Genomic DNA, 13,356 nt, shown 5'->3' on the forward strand with positions numbered 1-13,356 from the left:
CTTGATATTCTCTTTTTTTTTTAAAAAAAAAATTCTTAATTAGAGGGGCATTTTGGTAATTTTTAATCTTCACCCTACATGTCTATATAAGAACTTGAATAAACGGTCTTTCTATATCAAAACCTTTAAACAAATATATCATATGTTTCATGTTCTTCCTTCTATTCTCCTACCACCTTATTATAAGCTAAAATTCTCAATTATTATTAAAAGTAAGAAAATCAATTTTTATTTTTTATGTATTTTCTTTGAGGCTCAACACATGAACTTGCAGGTTTTCTTGCAGGTTTTTGGATTATTACAAGAATTTTAGAATGTGGAAGCTGAAGCTGTCAGAAGGAAATGAGCCTTGGCTTACAACTACCAACAATAATATTGGAAGACAATTCTGGGAATTTGATCCTCATTCTGCAACACCTGAAGAGCTAGCTCAAGTTGAAAACCTCAGGAATCACTTCTCAATCAACAGGTTTCAAGCTAAACAAAGTTCTGATCTTCTAATGAGGCTTCAGGTATTTTCTCTCTCTCTCTTTTTTTTTGTTTTTTATATATGGAAAATAAAGTGAGAGATTAAGAAATTGAAAAAAGAAAATTTGAAAAGTTTGGAAAGGAGAAGAATCCATGTGAGATGAAGGAAGAAAGGAAGAGAGTGAAAAGTGAAGAAGAGATTACAGAGGAAATGGTGAGTTCCACATTGAGAAAGGCAGTAAGTTTCTACTCAAGTTTGCAAGCTGAAGATGGCTTCTGGCCTTGTGATTATGGTGGCCCTTTGTTTCTTCTACCAGGTTTGGTAAGCTTCTGCAATTTGCTTACACTTGCTTAATCATCATTTTCCATTCATATCTCCCACGTCCAACTTGACTCCGGAATTGCTTATTTATTTTAGAAAAATTAATATTCAAATCATACCCTAAAATTAACTAGTTGATATTTGTGTTTTAAAATTAAATTAAATATAATAATAAAAAATATATTTTTTAAATATATATAAAAAAATAAAACAGATAAAAATTATAGAAGAAAAGAGAGTATATATTATATTTAGAAACATATCCGTGTATCTCAAAAAATATAAACGTATCTCCATTAATTATTTTTTTTTAATAAGCGTTGGGTATAGCGTTGACTATTGAGTACAGTACTAAAGAAATACTAATATTGATGTTGGGCACAGAAGTAAATTCCGCTGTATTTCTAAAAATATACTCCTTTTATTTTATTATTTTTATTTATTTTTTTATTATTTTAAAATAATTATCAATTTTTCTTTTTTAAACTATTATTATAATTTTATTTTATTTTTCATTAACTTTTTAAAATATTTTTTAATATTTAATATATTTAAAAATAAATATAATTAAAAAGTTAATAAAAATAATTAAATTTTTTAATATATGTAATACGGTGTATAAAAATTTTAGAATGAAGAGAATATTAATATGGATTAAGTAAAATAAAGTTAATTATTTTTTATGAAATAATAATTAATTCTTTAAAATAAATTTTTTCATAATATTTAATTTAATATTAAAAATAAAATTAATTATTAACCCATCAATTTTTTTTATATTTAATATAATAAAATAAAAAAATTAAGAGCTTAAAATTTAACTCATAGTATTACTATTCTTTCAAATATTGCATTTCAATGAATATATATTTATTAGAGCTGATATATAAATTTAATATAAATTTTAATTAGAAATTAATTATAACTAGAGAAGATTAATTATTATCCTACAATAATCCTATAATATATAACTCCTTTGACCATATTAAACATATCCCAAGAGAAAATCTGTACTTGATTCTTAGAAAGAAAAAAAAAATTATAAACCTCGATAAGTTAATCTTTTATAAATTGTGAGACGGATTCAAATAACCAATAAAAATAAATTATCATAATATATATTAATATTTAAATAATTATGTAACAAAATATTATGTTATTATCATTGAACAATATATTACAAATCTAAGATTTATTTTATTTATATTGAAATATTTGGGTTGTTTATTCATTATTAAGTGAAAAAAAAATTAAGATTGTAATTTTTTTTATAAATATGAAAATTATTTTAGTTAAATAAAAAGTAAATGGTTAATTAATTAAATATAAAATTAAAATCGACATTCAAATTAACAATAAATTTTAGCGTAAATAATAAAAATATGGTCTTTCTCTTACAGGTGATTAGCTTATATATTACGGGCGCTTTGAATGCCATTTTGTCGGACGAGCATCGTCGAGAAATGCGCCGTTACCTCTATAATCACCAGGTATTTATTTATTTATTTTAATATTAGTAATAATAATATTTTAAAAATTCATTATTTAATTTATAATAATATAAAAAATTTATTATTTAATATCCTAATTTTAAAAATCATTAACATATTATTGAAAAATTTTAAAAATTTACTCATTGCTTTATTCATTAATTTTAACCATTAGATGTTAAAAAAATTAAAATTATTTTAATACAGAAAAATAATTAAAATTTTTTAAAAATTTAAGAATGTTGTAATTATTTTTTAAAATTTAAAAATTAATCACTAATGAATTTCTTATATCATATAGATTAGATAATAAATATTTAACAATTAAAATTAATAAATAGATTAATTATGTAAATTTTTTTAAAAAATAATATTTTAATATATTTTTTAAAATTAAAAAATTAATTGAAAAAATTTCTTATATTATATGATGATGATTATTATTATTATTATTATTAGTGATTGGATATATTATTTTGGATACCAGAATGAAGATGGGGGGTGGGGATTACATATAGAGGGGTGCAGCATCATGTTCTGCACTGCTCTATCATTTGTCACCCTCAGATTGCTTGGGGAAGATATCAACGGTGGAAACGGTGTCCTAGAGAAAGCAAGAAAATGGATTCTTGATCATGGTGGGGTCACTTACATTCCTTCATGGGGGAAGATGTGGCTTTCAGTAAGAATGCATAATTTTTTCTTTTTACTTACAAAAAAAAAACTCTTAATCATTTACATTAGCAAATTTGATTTATTTACTTAAATGATTTTTTAGAGCAATATATTTTAATATATTTTAATATTTTTTTATTAATATATTTATTTTTTTAAGAATAACTTCAACCATAATACCAAACAAATAAAATCATATCATAAGAATAATGTTTTCTAGAGTGAAGACAGCGTGATTGTCTAAAATTAGACATTAAATAAAAGACAAGACTTTAGTTTAATAATTACATAATTATATAAAAAAAAAGAATTAATTAATAAATATTTATTTAAAATCTTATCATATGATATTATCTTGTTTTTTTTCAAAAAATATATATAACATATAAAATAATTATAATGAAGGTGGACAAATTTTGTCAATTATGTCTGGTTCTGATTTATTATTGCAAATTTTTTATTTAAGTATATATAAATTGAAATTTACATATTATTTAATACATAATATCTCAATCAAACAAAAACAGAAGCTAATGCATTATAATTCATTAGTGGTCCATGTACATATATATTATCATAATGATGTAATAAGAATAAATTACTTGTCAAATCCCCTTTTTTTCCGCAAAAGCGTCAACTTTTATTTTCATTTTTTTCCAATTTTTAAATTGTAAATAGTTTAATTTTTATAAGTATCAAAATAAAAATTCCACCCCTCAACTTATATTTAGAGTTATAAGAAATTGATTTCACTGGCTTATATATTAAAATACATATCTTTTTAAGTCACTTCAAAATTGAAACAATAAACAAGGAGAAATTGAAATAGAAGAAAATCAGACATTCATTGGTTCTATTTATTTATGAAAAATAATTTATATTTGAAAATATTTTTTATAATAAAAAATATCTTTTAATAAAATAATTTATATTTTATTATTTAATTTTAATTTAAAAAGTAAAATATATTAATAAATTTATATAAAAATCTTAATAAAATATTTAAAAATTAGAAAAATATTTTTTGTTGGTTAAATTTTTTGAGTGTTTCAAATGTTAAAAAATATAGAAAATATTTTTTAAAAGAGTATTTATATTTTATGTGAAATAAATGAATTTTAAAATATTATTTAAAATATCTAAATTATTAATTAAAATAGAATTGATGAGAAGAGGCATTTTGTATTGATATTTTTGATAGGTACTCGGAGCGTATGAATGGAGAGGGAATAATCCATTGCCCCCAGAGATATGGCTTCTTCCTTACGTTGTTCCCATTCACCCAGGTCCTGTTTTATTAACACTGTTTATTTTTTAACGTTATCCTTAAGCAATGAATATTATTTTTTTAAAAAAATATTACGTAAAATTTACCCTGACTAATATCAATATTGATTAGTCAATAAACTAATTAATATTTATTTATAGGATTTAGATTCTCTTATAGGAACATGATCTTTTTATATATTTCAAGTAATCTAATTTGAAAATTGAATTATTAAGACGTTATTAAAAAATAAAATTTAATTTTAAAATATAAATAATTAGTTGCAGAAAGTCCAATCTCAATCGTATAATTGGGGTTTAATAATTAAGACTGCTTAGCTGAGAATCTCATTTATTCATATATATATATATATATAGATATTGATGTGGACATTTTCATTTTTTTTTATAGTAATATTATATATAATTAATATTCTGAAATAGAAAAAAAAATTTGATAAAAGTAGAGAAAGGGGATTGCAGGAAGAATGTGGTGCCATTGTCGTATGGTATATCTGCCAATGTCGTATTTATATGGGAAGAGATTTGTGGGTCCCATCACAGCCCTGGTTTTATCGCTAAGAAAAGAGCTCTATACCCTTCCCTACCACCACATCAATTGGGACACTGCCAGGTCACTCTGCGCCAAGGTTTTTTTTTCTCCCTTTCCCTTTTCAATTATTTACGGAAAATATTTCATATTTTTTATTTTTTGATATTGTAATTAAATAATAAAAAATAAATTATTTATTATGGAAAAATTGGTGTTGGCAGGAAGACTTGTATTATCCACATGGAAAGATACAAGACATGGTATGGGAATTCCTTCATAAGGGTGTGGAGCCCATACTTAAAAGGTGGCCCTTCTCTAAGCTAAGGCCATTGGCTCTCAAAACTGTGATGAAACATCTCAATTATGAGGATCAAAATACTAATTATATCTGCATTGGCCCTGTTAATAAGGTTTGTTCCCCTCTTTTATTTTCAAAAAAAAAATTACAATTTAATTTACTTGTATAATCTTTTATGTTTTCTAAAATATATCAAATATTTCATATAATTCTGAAAATTCAATTAAAAAATTCATCTTATTAAATTTTATAATTTTTTCTATTAGTTTATATAATAAAAAATAGAAACAAATGATATAGGTATTGAACATGCTTTGCTGTTGGGTGGAGGATCCAAATTCAGAGGCATTCAAGTTTCATCTCCCAAGAATAAAAGATTACCTATGGATGGCTGAAGATGGAATGAAAATGCAGGTACATTATTCATTCTAAAATTTAATTTTCAGATTATTAAATATAATAATTTCTTTTTTTAAAAAAATAATATTAGAATTAAATCTACTCAATCAATTAATAACAGGGTTATAATGGTTCTCAACTGTGGGATGTTGTTTTTGCTGTTCAAGCAATCCTTTCTACCAAACTTGGTGAAGATTACTATGGTTCAATGCTGAACAAAGCACACAATTTCATAAAAAATACACAAGTGGGTATTTTCTTTTTTTTAATGAAATGATATGGATTAATTTATTAATAATGAAATAAAATTTGAGGAAGTAATTTGTAATTTTCCATTTTGAATGAAGATTAAGAGAAACAGCTCAGGGGATTTGAAGCAATGGTATAGACATATTTCAAAGGGAGGATGGCCTTTCTCTACTCCTGATAATGGTTGGCCAGTCTCTGATTGTACATCTGAAGCTCTCAAGGTTTTGTTTTTCTTTCAAATCCATCAACTAATCCCTACATTCACACATAATTCAAATATCACTATAATAACTAATCTTTAATGCACTCTCAAACTTAATATAGCAAAAAATGCATTTGAATAAATTTGAGATATCTCAAATTTTACTCACTTAATTTCCAATTCTCAATTAAAAAAAAATTAATTCTTAATTTCTAATTGAACTGTTATTATTATTATAACATAAAATTTTTTAAAAATTTTATTAATTTATTTTTAATTTAAAATCACTCGATTAAAATATCCAAGTGTCTTGGTGAATCAAATTCTTGATTTATTCTGTGGGTGTGCAGACAGCATTATTATTAGCTGAAATGGCAGCAGATGTTGTGGGAGAAGCAATACAACCAACTAAATTATTTGATGCTGTTAACGTTATACTATCACTACAGGTATTCTATTGTTTTATTTTATATTATATATATGCTTCTTCTTTTGGATAATTACATTATTTAATTAGTAATTTTTTATTTTTTATTAATATTAATTTATAATTATTGTATTTATTTTCTCTATGATCTAAATAAATACTTTTACTTTTTTTTTTAAATATATGATAGAACAACAGTGGAGGATTTGCATCATATGAGCTCACCAGATCATATGTGTGGTTAGAGGTATTAATATACACAACATTTTCTTTTTATTTGTAATTTTGTAAAAATTTAATGTGAGTTTTTGTTGAAATTAATTTGCAGATGCTTAATCCTGCTGAAGTATTTGGAGATATCATGATAGATTATCAGTAAGAACAATTTTTTTTTCTAAATTTTAACCCCAAAATCAAATTAATAAATTAATTTTTCCCTGTAAAAATATTAACTTTTTTGACGTAAAATAACTTATAAAACCCATTTAAAAATTGAAAGGATCTGAAATAATTAAAATTTAAATTATAAAAATCTAGACATGTTTGGATTTATATATTAAGTTTTTTTCTAAATAATATTATTAATAAAATTTTACTAAATTAATTTCCACTGATGATGTAGGTATGTGGAATGCACATCAGCAGCAATTCAAGGACTAAAATCATTCACCAAATTATATCCAAAGCACAGAAAAGAAGAAATACAATTATGTATTTCCAAGGCAGTTCATTACATTGAGTCTATACAGCGCCCTGATGGCTCATGGTATGTTTTTTTTTTCATATTTATAATTATTTATTACACAAAAATCCTTTTTATTTTTCAAAATTCTTTATTTATTTCAGTATTTAAATTTAGAAAAACATTCATCTTTCACTAAAAATTATTTTACTCTCACAATTTTATTTTTATTTTTTAAAGTATTTTTTTAATTATTTACATAAAAATAATTAAATTGATTTTCCAACTAGGTATGGATCATGGGGTGTTTGCTTCACTTATGGGACATGGTTTGGAATAAAAGGGGTAATAGCAAGTGGAAAAAATTATTACAACAGCAATTGCATAAGGAAAGCTTGTGAATTCTTGCTATCCAAACAACTTCCCTCTGGTGGTTGGGGAGAGAGCTATCTTTCCAGTCAAGATAAGGTAAGCCGGCCTTTCCGAACTATTAACGGTTTTAATAACGGATAATTGTTCTAATAATAGTTAATTAATAGTATTTTAAATATTAAATTTGGTTATTTAATATATTAAAATTTTAGTATTAACCTTTTTTATTTTTAAAAGAAATTAATTATTGTTCAATTAATCTTTTTATTTTTTTTATTCTATTATTGTTTAATAGGTGTACACAAATTTAAAAGACTGCAAATCACATACTGTGAACACTGCATGGGCAATGCTAGCTCTCATTGAAGCTGGGCAGGTAATTAAGATTTATATATATATTTTTGGTAAATAAGCATTATTTATTTATTTATTTATTATTAATAATTATAATTATTAAGAGTTTTAAGGTTTTTATGGACTTGTGGTAAAATAGGCCCAAAGGGACCCAAAGCCTCTACATCGAGCAGCGAAGGTGCTAATCAATTCAATGATGGACAATGGTGATTTTCCACAACAGGTAATATTATTCAAGAAATTTTATTATGCTATTTTTTTTTTATTAAGAGATGTTTTTTTCCCATTTCTTTAAAGAATTATAATAAGTTGAATTTAAGGGTAAATATGAATAATGATATTTTATTTTATTTTATTGTCAGTTATGAAATGGGATATTTATTTCTAATTATTATTTGTTTTTATTTTGTACAGGAAATAATGGGAGTTTTTAACAAGAATTGTATGATAAGTTACTCCAATTATAGGAACATCTTTCCAATATGGGCACTTGGAGAATACCTTAACCGAGTCTTATTGTCTTCTCAAACCCATTAAATTAAAAATAATGTGTAAATGCAAAATCAACAATGCATAATTTATTAATGAGTTTGGTTTGATTGTCGTTTAATAGTCCGTTTGAGAGAAGGATTTTCCTTTTTAAAGAATTTAAAGGTTTTAAAATGTTCACTTTTTAAATTTTTTTCATCATTAAAAAATGAATATATGGTGATGATCCATGGATATGTTATAGTTTAACCTATTATTGCAAAACTCAAACCTAATAAGAAATAAGCAAGCCCAAAGCTCACACAAAATCAAACCCTAGCTACTCTTGGGTAAAAAAATTCGAACTCAAACCCGATTTTTGGGTGTTGCAATGTTGTTACCTCTCGTCCTTGATAAGAAATTTTGAAGGCTAACTAAACAAGAAACCAAAAATCAATAACCACTATAAAAACGCGCTATTTGGTTATCTTATAGAAAAAAAAATCATGTCCGAAAGATGAAAGAGAAGAAAATTAGCAATAAAAAATTTATAATAGGATGGTAAAGAGGACGAATCATTAAAAAAGAGAATAACAAAAATGAGGAATATTGAAGGGCTCATCGGTTTTTCACTTATTTGTGGCCTAGTGTTGTTGGTTGCCATACGATAAGATCTCATCGACTCACGTACGGTATGCTCAAGCTAGAGAAGCCAAGATGGTACACTGAAAATTTAGATATACTATATTTATGGATCGAGAAAGTTATAATATTTTACCTTATTTTACTTTTAAATAACTCTTTTATATTCCATTTAAATACATGGTTAAATTTAAGAAAATATGTTAAGAGCTTGTTTGGCATAACTTTTATTTTAGTTTTTATGCGGAAGAAGAGAAGTAAAAGTTATAGTGTTAAATTTAGTGTTTGAGAAGGTATAATATAAAGGTAGAGGGAGGGTTAGGTTATAGAGATTTGAGATATTTTAATTTAGCTTTATTGGCAAAACAAGAGTGGCAAATTTTGAAGTCTCCTGATTCATTGGCTTCTAAAATTCTAAAAGCTAAATATTTTCCATACTTTGAATTTTTTCATACTGAGGTTGGTAATAGCCCTAATTAGATACGGTGAAGTGTTTGTGCCTCACGGTCTATTTTTAGGCAAGCTTGTCGAAGATGTGTTGGAGATGGTGCTTCAATTAGTATTTGGATAGATCCATGGCTTTTGTGTGAGGAGGATCCATGGCTTTTCTGTGAGGAGGATCCTTTTGTTTAAATCGAAGTCCATGATGGCTTATCAATTTTACAGCTTCTGATTTGATTGTTGATCATTGATAGAATGCTTCTCTGGTTTGTCAAATCTTTAATTCTAGAGATGCTTCTGTGATTTTAAGTATTCCGTTAACTACTAGAAACTGTTTGGATGATTGGACTTGGATTTTGAATAGAGAGGGTGAGTATTTGGTGAAGGAGGGATTTCGGGTTGCTATGGCTGGTTTTTATGAAGATTTTATTGTTCAAAATTTTCCATGGCAGTTGATATGGAAGGTTCGTGTTCTTGCTAAAGTCCAGCTGCTGGTTTGGCGCATTTTGTGAGGAGTGCTCCCTTGTAAATCCACACTTCGAGGTCGACACATTGATATTGATGAGATATGTCCAATTTGTGGCTTTGCAAATGAAACTCATCTACATATTCTCTATAATTGTACATTTGCTAAGTCTTGTTGGCTTTTATCATCTGTGGGTTGGATGTATCATTCGAGTTTAGTGACTATGTTGCAAAGTATTATTTCTTCAATGCCCATGGTTCAGCGAGAGGAGGTGCTCATGGTCCTTTGAAGTATTTGGATACACCATAACGATGTGGTATGGTGGCAGCAATTTCGGAGCCCATCTATGGTGGTTAATAGGTCTAGAGCTTGTTTGCATGATTGGCAGGTTGCGAAGGCTGTGTTTGTAGTGCAACAATCATGTCGTCTGTCTTTTGAAAACCTCCTCTTCCTGGTCAATATAAATGTAATGTGGATGTTTCTATTTAGCCAGATGGTTCGTATGGATTAGGTATAATAGTTCGTGATGTTGGAGGTAGTTCTTGTACAAGCCAACTTGTAGTAGTTCCAGGTTTTGGAATTCACAAATCGGGAAGGTTTTGTATTTTCGAGAAGTGTTGAGTTGGTTAAAGTTATTGCCCTTCTCTCCTGTTTGTATTGAGATGAATTGTGAAGTAGTGGATCAAGCTTTAGCTTCTCCATTTTAAGGAACTATTCTTATTTTGCATTGATTATTCATGATTGTAAGACTCTATTTCATGAGCTGTGGCTTTCTTATGTTTTTATTGGGAGATCAATGAATTAAGTCGCTCATACTATTGTTAGAACGACTGATTCTATGCTTGGGTTCTCATAGAGTATGCCCTCCTTTTTTCTTATATGATGCTTTGCCTTTTTACATTAATAATATAAATCAGTCTCTTTGCATCTTTTAAAAAAAATAAAAATAAAAAATTTTAAAAAGATTTTATGACCGAGTATCCTACCACTAATATAATATAGATAATGAATATTATATTAAATTAGATATTAAAATATCTCATCACTTAAAAAAATTTTTTAATTATTTTAATAATTTTTTAATAAAAAATATAGTATATTAAAAATTAAATATCACAAATAAATATAATAATCCAACAATATTAACAATTATGCTATATTCTAATTTAATAAAATCATGGTGTCTTTAAATATAATATTAGTGCTATAAAATGAAACATTTTAAATAAAAAATAATTATAAACTATAAATTACATAAAATTTATCCATGTATAATTTTTGTAAATTACAATTTATCTATTAAATAAAAAAAATGATAGATGAAAGGGAATATAAAAGATTATTATATAAATGATAAAGAGAAAAAAAAAAAAGGTAAGAGAGAAATTGGCATCACCATGGAGGGTCTTAGAGATTAGGTAAATTTTCCCACTCATGTGCTCAAAATGGTACCCTATTTTTTTTTATTCTCTCATCTCCTTTCAACTAAATTTATATAATTACCAAATCAGAGATCTTACTTAAACCCTTCTGAGTGTATTCTTTTGGCAAAAAATTTAAATCAACCTTTAAATTATATGTGAAGGATCAAATAAATTCAAAATTAATTTTTAGGTCATATTAGCCCTAAACTCTCCATTAAAAATCAAATACAGCTTTTTTTACAACACTCATGTGTATATAATATAAGCACCAAAAGAATAATAGAAAATATTTTCCCTTAACATGTGCCTAAATCTAATAATTGGATTTTATATTTATTAATAAAATAATATTTTAATATTTATAAAATAATAAAATTATATGTTATTTTTAATTAAAAAAAAAAACTGACAACTAAACCTGGTTCTTGAATTTTAACCAATTTTTTTTTTTTTTTAAAAAAAATCCTATTAAATCATATAAATCTTTTAAAACTTCGTTTGCAGCCAATACTCTTATTTCCATCCATAAAAATGGAACAATCTATAAAAATAGAACCACTCATCTACTTTTATTTTTAAAATAAAAATTTCTATAAAAATAAAAATTAAATCTCATCATCTTCTGCCATTTTTTTCTTTGTTATCGATTTCTCTGTTATCCTCTTTTCTATTTCTCTCTCTTAGTTAACCTTTATGCATTCATAGTTAGGTGAACTTGACTGCATGATACTACATCAAAAATCAAATCTGGTTGAACAAAGATTATCAAATTCGATAAAATTGAGATAAATCAAAGATCTATTCTTAACATGATAGAATAGATATGACAACAAATTACCGTCATTCTTAAAGATAGAGTTTATTATTCTATTATACTAAAAAAGGCAAGTAAATCATGGGTGTTTGATTTGAAATAGTTATTTAGATATTAATTTTTCATTTTTGTAAAAAAAGAGATATTTGATTCGAAATTGTTATTTAATATTGAAATTTTTTGAGTTGTAGCTTATTTTTTTTTATTAGTGATGACCGCTGGATTTCCTCACCCCAGAACAGGGGCTTGACCACAGCCAAAGGCCCATGACACAGAGGCCCACGTACTTGATACCTCCAACAAGCCTGGCTCATTCCAGCTTCCGGGCCGGGCTCGACCAAGCTTCCTCACTCAGTCCAGCCTGATCCCTGACCAGCAGACCCCTCTCAGGCCCAGCGTCCAGCCCAACTCTCGGCCCAGCCCGGGGTCCAGAACAGTACTCACCAGACAGCCTGGCAGATCCGCTCGAACGTACGCATGAGGAGAATCAGAGGCCGTTACGCATGTAGCAGGCAGCTGATACCCTAGTACACCCGAATCTGTATGGCAGAGACGCGTGGCCCAATCCTGGAGAGACCTTTACACGTCACCAGCAAGCAAGACAATGTATAAAAGAGGAGTCCCCTCCTCAGAAAGTTTTAAGCCTTATTCTGTAATACAAGAACCCTTGTAAAACCCTATTCTATTGGATCTCAGATCATCAATTGGCGCCGTCTGTGGGAAACGAAGGAGATCTTTTCATCACCGGAGTTTTCACTTTCAAAACCCACTGAGATCCACGATGGCAAACCACCAAGAAAGTAACCTTAACATTCCAAATGACCTGAGCTCTGCCCAAGATGGGCAGCAGTTCTCTTTTTCTAGCCCTACAACAATGAATAACCAAACCCCTATTTCCCTTAATCCCTCGCCAAGCTTGGCAGGGAATACTCCTACCATGACCCTGTCTAATCAAGACATTCAAACCATGGCTCTCCAGTTACAGACCACTGCTCACTGGTTGGGGCAGATAATGCAACAGAGGGGACTTAGCACCCCAGTAAACGCACTCCCAGTAGTGGAGGAACCCAGAACCGATGAACCCCGACCTACCTCTATCCGCCTCCAAACTAACAACCACGATGCCGGAGAAGAGGAAGAACCGGAGGCCCGAATCCATGGGAGAAGGGCAAGAGAGATGATAGAAAATGAAGAGGTGGACGACTATTCTGCTGAAACAACCAGGGAAACGGGAACTGAAACAGAGGAGGAAGAATGTAGTTTGGGCAAAAGATCCAACCCAGAAGACGAGAAAATGAACCAAAAACTGAAAAGGTTGAAGGAGCAGCTCCTAGCCGAGCTAGG

At 27.5% G+C, this 13,356-nt stretch overlaps 1 protein-coding gene across 2 annotated transcripts; it reads left to right on the forward strand.

Moving 5' to 3' along the window:
• The first annotated feature begins 125 nt into the window (after positions 1-125).
• LOC110609720 (cycloartenol synthase 2) lies at positions 126-8,342 on the forward strand. Of its 2 annotated transcripts, none has more exons than XM_021749497.2 (19): positions 126-212; positions 287-512; positions 602-790; positions 2,191-2,280; positions 2,768-2,962; positions 4,157-4,241; positions 4,705-4,871; positions 4,996-5,184; positions 5,373-5,486; positions 5,593-5,718; positions 5,819-5,941; positions 6,273-6,371; positions 6,540-6,596; positions 6,678-6,724; positions 6,972-7,115; positions 7,322-7,499; positions 7,699-7,779; positions 7,897-7,980; positions 8,172-8,342. In XM_021749497.2, the coding sequence occupies exons 2-19, from the start codon at positions 315-317 to the stop codon at positions 8,292-8,294; spliced, it is 2,289 nt and encodes a 762-aa protein (XP_021605189.1). In that variant the 5' UTR covers positions 126-212; positions 287-314; the 3' UTR covers positions 8,295-8,342. The 2 variants fall into 2 exon arrangements, with proteins under 2 accessions (XP_021605189.1, XP_043809688.1); XM_043953753.1 differs by having other exon boundaries at positions 131-212; positions 275-512.
• Positions 8,343-13,356: the final 5,014 nt, after the last annotated feature.

The sequence above is a fragment of the Manihot esculenta genome, chromosome 2, assembly GCF_001659605.2.
Source record: "Manihot esculenta cultivar AM560-2 chromosome 2, M.esculenta_v8, whole genome shotgun sequence".
Classification (NCBI taxonomy): domain Eukaryota; kingdom Viridiplantae; phylum Streptophyta; class Magnoliopsida; order Malpighiales; family Euphorbiaceae; genus Manihot; species Manihot esculenta.